Below are 7,859 nucleotides of genomic sequence, written 5' to 3'. Positions count from 1 at the left end.
TATTCTATTTCTATTTCTATTCTATTTCTATTCTATTTCTATTCTATTTCTATTTCTATTCTATTTCTATTCTATTTCTATTTCTATTCTATGTCTATTCTATGTCTATTTCTATTCTATTTCTATTCTATTTCTATTTCTATTCTATTTCTATTCTATTTCTATTCTATTTCTATTTCTGTTCTATTTCTATTTCTATTCTATTTCTATTCTCGTTCTATTTACTTTCACACCTCACTCTGTTGCACTGTTTGATGTCCTGTGTCCATGTTGCTCTGCTGGAGGAGGCTTCAGTCCCTCAGTCACATGTCTCCTAGCTGCTGAGCTCATGGTGAGAGAGACTTGTCTCTTTACCCTTGACCCCCTGTGGTGTCCAGGTCCTGCCTGCTGGAGGAGGCTTCAGTCCCTCAGTCACATGTCTCCTAGCTGCTGAGCTCATGGTGAGACAGACTTGTCTCTTTACCCTTGACCCCCTGTGGTGTCCAGGTCCTGCCTGCTGGAGGAGGCTTCAGTCCCTCAGTCACATGTCTCCTAGCTGCTGAGCTCATGGTGAGAGAGACTTGTCTCTTTACCCTTGACCCCCTGTGGTGTCCAGGTCCTGCCTGCTGGAGGAGGCTTCAGTCCCTCAGTCACATGTCTCCTAGCTGCTGAGCTCATGGTGAGACAGACTTGTCTCTTTACCCTTGACCCCCTGTGGTGTCCAGGTCCTGCCTGCTGGAGGAGGCTTCAGTCCCTCAGTCACATGTCTCCTAGCTGCTGAGCTCATGGTGAGACAGACTTGTCTCTTTACCCTTGACCCCCTGTGGTGTCCAGGTCCTGCCTGCTGGTGGCGCTCAGCTACCTGAGTCTGTGTCAGATCAGCCGCGTCTACGTCTTCGATTACGGCATGTACTCTGCTGACTTCACCGGGTGAGACCCCCCTCACACACACTGTCCCCCTCACACACACTGTCCCCATCACACACACTGTCCCCCTCACACACTGTCCCCCTCACACACACTGTCCCCCCCACACACACTGTCCCCCTCACACACTGTCCCCCTCACACACACTGTCCCCCCCTCACACACTGTCCCCCTCACACACACTGTCCCCATCACACACACTGTCCCCCCCTCACACACTGTCCCCCCCACACACACTGTCCCCCTCACACATACTGTCCCCCTCACACACACTGTCCCCATCACACACACTGTCCCCCTCACACACACTGTCCCCCCCTCACACACTGTCCCCCCCTCACACACTGTCCCCCCCACACACACTGTCCCCCTCACACACACTGTCCCCCCCACACACACTGTCCCCCCCTCACACACTGTCCCCCCCTCACACACTGTCCCCCCCACACACACTGTCCCCCTCACACACACTGTCCCCCCCACACACACTGTCCCCCTCTCACACAATGTCCCCCCCACACACACTGTCCCCATCACACACACTGTCCCCCTCACACACACTGTCCCCCCCTCACACACTGTCCCCCCCTCACACACTGTCCCCCCCACACACACTGTCCCCCTCACACACACTGTCCCCCCCACACACACTGTCCCCCCCTCACACACTGTCCCCCCCTCACACACTGTCCCCCCCACACACACTGTCCCCCTCACACACACTGTCCCCCCCACACACACTGTCCCCCTCTCACACAATGTCCCCCCCACACACACTGTCCCCCCCTCACACACTGTCCCCCCCTCACACACTGTCCCCCCCACACACACTGTCCCCCTCACACACACTGTCCCCCCCACACACACTGTCCCCCCCACACACACTGTCCCCCTCTCCCCATCACACATACTGTCCCCATCTCACACACTGTCCCCCTCACACACACTGTCCCCCTCACACACACTGTCCCCCTCACACACACTGTCCCCCTCTCACACACTGTCCCCCTCTCACACACTGTCCCCCTCTCACATACTGTCCCCATCACACACACTGTCCCCATCACACATACTGTCCCCCTCACACACACTGTCCCCCTCACACACACTGTCCCCATCACACACACTGTCCCCATCACACACACTGTCCCCACCAAACACACTGTCCCCATCACACACACTGTCCCCCTCTCACACACTGTCCCCATCACACACACTGTCTCCCTCTCACACACTGTTCCCCTCACACACTGTCCCCATCACACACACACTGTCCCCCTCACACCCACTGTTCCCCTCACACACTGTCCCCATCACACACACACTGTCCCCATCACACACACACTGTCCCCCTCACACACACTGTCCCCATTACACACTGTTCCCATCACACACACTGTCCACACACACTGTCCCAATCACACACACTGTCCCCATCACACACACACTGTCCCCATCACACACACTGTCCCCATCACACACACTGTCCCCATCACACACACTGTCTTCATCACACACACACTGTCCCCATCACACACACACACACTGTCCCCATCACACACACTGTCCCCATCACACACACACTGTCCCCATCACACACACTGTCCCCATCACACACACACTGTCCCCATCACACACACTGTCCCCATCACACACACAGACTGTCCCCATCACACACACTGTCCACATCACACACACAGACTGTCCCCATCACACACACTGTCCCCATCACCTTCATCACACACACTATCACCATCACCTTCATCACACACACTATCACCATCATCTTCATCACACACACTATCACCATCATCTTCATCACACACACACTGCCCCCATCACACACACTGTCCCCATCACCTTCATCACACACACTATCACCATCACCTTCATCACACACACTATCACCATCATCTTCATCACACACACTATCACCTTCATCTTCATCACACACACTATCACCTTCATCTTCATCACACACACTATCACCATCACCTTCATCACACACACTATCACCATCACCTTCATCACACACAATATCACCATCATCTTCATCACACACACTGTCACCATCATCTTCATCACACACACTATCACCATCATCTTCATCACACACACTATCACCATCATCTTCATCACACACACTGTCACCATCATCTTCATCACACACACTGTCACCATCATCTTCATCACACACACTGTCACCATCACCTTCATCACACACACTATCACCATCATCTTCATCACACACACTATCACCATCATCTTCATCACACACACTGTCACCATCATCTTCATCACACACACTATCACCATCACCTTCATCACACACACTATCACCATCACCTTCATCACACACAATATCACCATCATCTTCATCACACACACTGTCACCATCATCTTCATCACACACACTATCACCATCACCTTCATCACACACAATATCACCATCATCTTCATCACACACACTGTCACCATCATCTTCATCACACACACTATCACCATCATCTTCATCACACACACTATCACCATCATCTTCATCACACACACTGTCACCATCATCTTCATCACACACACTGTCACCATCATCTTCATCACACACACTGTCACCATCACCTTCATCACACACACTGTCACCATCATCTTCATCACACACACTATCACCATCATCTTCATCACACACACTGTCACCATCATCTTCATCACACACACTGTCACCATCATCTTCATCACACACACTGTCACCATCACCTTCATCACACACACTGTCACCATCATCTTCATCACACACACTATCACCATCATCTTCATCACACACACTGTCACCATCATCTTCATCACACACACTATCACCATCATCTTCATCACACACACTGTCACCATCATCTTCATCACACACACTATCACCATCATCTTCATCACACACACTGTCACCATCACCTTCATCACACACACTGTCACCATCATCTTCATCACACACACTATCACCATCATCTTCATCACACACACTATCACCATCATCTTCATCACACACACTGTCACCATCATCTTCATCACACACACTATCACCTTCATCTTCATCACACACACTATCACCATCATCTTCATCACACACACTATCACCATCATCTTCATCACACACACTATCACCATCATCTTCATCACACACACTATCACCATCATCTTCATCACACACACTGTCACCATCATCTTCATCACACACACTATCACCATCACCTTAATCACACGCACTGTCACCATCATCTTCATCACACACACTATCACCATCGTCTTCATCACACACACTGTCACCATCATCTTCATCACACACACTGTCACCATCATCTTCATCACACACACTATCACCATCATCTTCATCACACACACTGTCACCATCATCTTCATCACACACACTATCACCTTCATCTTCATCACACACACTATCACCATCATCTTCATCACACACACTGTCACCATCATCTTCATCACACACACTATCACCATCATCTTCATCACACACACTGTCACCATCATCTTCATCACACACACTGTCACCATCATCTTCATCACACACACTGTCACCATCATCTTCATCACACACACTGTCACCATCATCTTCATCACACACACTGTCACCATCATCTTCATCACACACACTATCACCATCATCTTCATCACACACACTATCACCATCACCTTCATCACACACACTATCACCATCATCTTCATCACACACACTATCACCATCATCTTCATCACAGACACTATCACCATCATCTTCATCACACACACTGTCACCATCATCTTCATCACACACACTATCACCATCATCTTCATCACACACACTATCACCATCACCTTCATCACACACACTATCACCTTCATCTTCATCACACACACTATCACCATCATCTTCATCACACACACTATCACCATCATCTTCATCACACACACTATCACCATCATCTTCATCACACACACTATCACCATCATCTTCATCACACACACTGTCACCATCATCTTCATCACACACACTGTCACCATCATCTTCATCACACACACTGTCACCATCATCTTCATCACACACACTATCACCATCATCTTCATCACACACACTATCACCATCATCTTCATCACACACACTGTCACCATCATCTTCATCACACACACTGTCCCCATCACCTTCATCACACACACTATCACCATCATCTTCATCACACACACTATCACCATCATCTTCATCACACACACTGTCACCATCATCTTCATCACACACACTATCACCATCACCTTCATCACACACACTATCACCTTCATCTTCATCACACACACTATCACCATCATCTTCATCACACACACTATCACCATCACCTTAATCACACACACTGTCACCATCATCTTCATCACACACACTATCACCATCACCTTCATCACACACACTATCACCATCACCTTCATCACACACACTATCACCATCATCTTCATCACAGACACTATCACCATCATCTTCATCACACACACTATCACCATCATCTTCATCACACACACTATCACCATCACCTTCATCACACACACTATCACCATCATCTTCATCACACATACTATCACCATCATCTTCATCACACACACTATCACCATCATCTTCATCACACACACTATCACCATCATCTTCATCACACACACTATCACCATCACCTTCATCACACACACTATCACCATCATCTTCATCACACATACTATCACCATCATCTTCATCACACACACTATCACCATCATCTTCATCACACATACTATCACCATCATCTTCATCACACACACTATCACCATCATCTTCATCACACACACTATCACCATCACCTTCATCACACACACTATCACCATCATCTTCATCACAGACACTATCACCATCATCTTCATCACACACACTGTCACCATCATCTTCATCACACACACTATCACCATCATCTTCATCACACACACTGTCACCATCATCTTCATCACACACACTATCACCTTCATCTTCATCACACACACTATCACCATCATCTTCATCACACACACTGTCACCATCATCTTCATCACACACACTATCACCATCATCTTCATCACACACACTGTCACCATCATCTTCATCACACACACTGTCACCATCATCTTCATCACACACACTATCACCATCATCTTCATCACACACACTGTCACCATCATCTTCATCACACACACTATCACCTTCATCTTCATCACACACACTATCACCATCATCTTCATCACACACACTGTCACCATCATCTTCATCACACACACTATCACCATCATCTTCATCACACACACTGTCACCATCATCTTCATCACACACACTGTCACCATCATCTTCATCACACACACTATCACCATCATCTTCATCACACACACTGTCACCATCATCTTCATCACACACACTGTCACCATCATCTTCATCACACACACTGTCACCATCATCTTCATCACACACACTGTCACCATCATCTTCATCACACACACTGTCACCATCATCTTCATCACACACACTATCACCTTCATCTTCATCACACACACTGTCACCATCATCTTCATCACACACACTGTCACCATCATCTTCATCACACACACTGTCACCATCATCTTCATCACACACACTGTCACCATCATCTTCATCACACACACTATCACCATCACCTTCATCACACACACTATCACCATCATCTTCATCACACACACTATCACCATCATCTTCATCACACACACTATCACCATCATCTTCATCACAGACACTATCACCATCATCTTCATCACACACACTGTCACCATCATCTTCATCACACACACTATCACCATCATCTTCATCACACACACTATCACCATCATCTTCATCACACACACTATCACCATCATCTTCATCACACACACTATCACCATCATCTTCATCACACACACTGTCACCATCACCTTCATCACACACACTATCACCTTCATCTTCATCACACACACTATCACCATCATCTTCATCACACACACTGTCACCATCATCTTCATCACACACACTATCACCATCATCTTCATCACACACACTGTCACCATCATCTTCATCACACACACTGTCACCATCATCTTCATCACACACACTGTCACCATCATCTTCATCACACACACTGTCACCATCATCTTCATCACACACACTGTCACCATCATCTTCATCACACACACTGTCACCATCACCTTCATCACACACACTATCACCATCATCTTCATCACACACACTATCACCATCATCTTCATCACACACACTGTCACCATCATCTTCATCACACACACTGTCACCATCATCTTCATCACACACACTGTCACCATCACCTTCATCACACACACTATCACCATCATCTTCATCACACACACTATCACCATCATCTTCATCACACACACTGTCACCATCATCTTCATCACACACACTGTCACCATCATCTTCATCACACACACTATCACCATCACCTTCATCACACACACTATCACCATCATCTTCATCACACACACTGTCACCATCATCTTCATCACACACACTGTCACCATCACCTTCATCACACACACTATCACCATCATCTTCATCACACACACTGTCACCATCATCTTCATCACACACACTGTCACCATCATCTTCATCACACACACTATCACCATCATCTTCATCACACACACTGTCACCATCATCTTCATCACACACACTATCACCATCCTCTTCATCACACACACTATCACCATCATCTTCATCACACACACTGTCACCATCATCTTCATCACACACACTATCACCATCATCTTCATCACACACACTATCACCATCATCTTCATCACACACACTATCACCATCATCTTCATCACACACACTATCACCATCATCTTCATCACACACACTATCACCATCATCTTCATCACACACACTA

The 7,859-nt window shown here is 47.1% G+C and overlaps 1 protein-coding gene across 1 annotated transcript in view; it reads left to right on the top strand.

Annotated features, from left to right (window-relative positions):
- LOC307027504 (lysophospholipid acyltransferase 2-like) overlaps positions 1-7,859 on the top strand; it is a 39,255-nt gene that overhangs the window by 7,545 nt on the left and 23,851 nt on the right. Inside the window, exon 4 of the mRNA XM_079695769.1 lies at positions 814-909. Coding sequence (XP_079551895.1) covers positions 814-909 — 96 coding nt within the window. The remainder of the gene's footprint in view (positions 1-813; positions 910-7,859) is intronic.

The sequence above is a fragment of the Notothenia rossii genome (genome assembly GCF_949606895.1).
Source record: "Notothenia rossii genome assembly, contig: scaffold_123, whole genome shotgun sequence".
NCBI lineage: Eukaryota > Metazoa > Chordata > Actinopteri > Perciformes > Nototheniidae > Notothenia > Notothenia rossii.
Note: the sequence above shows the minus strand (reverse complement) of the source record. Positions and strands in the feature narration are given on the sequence as shown.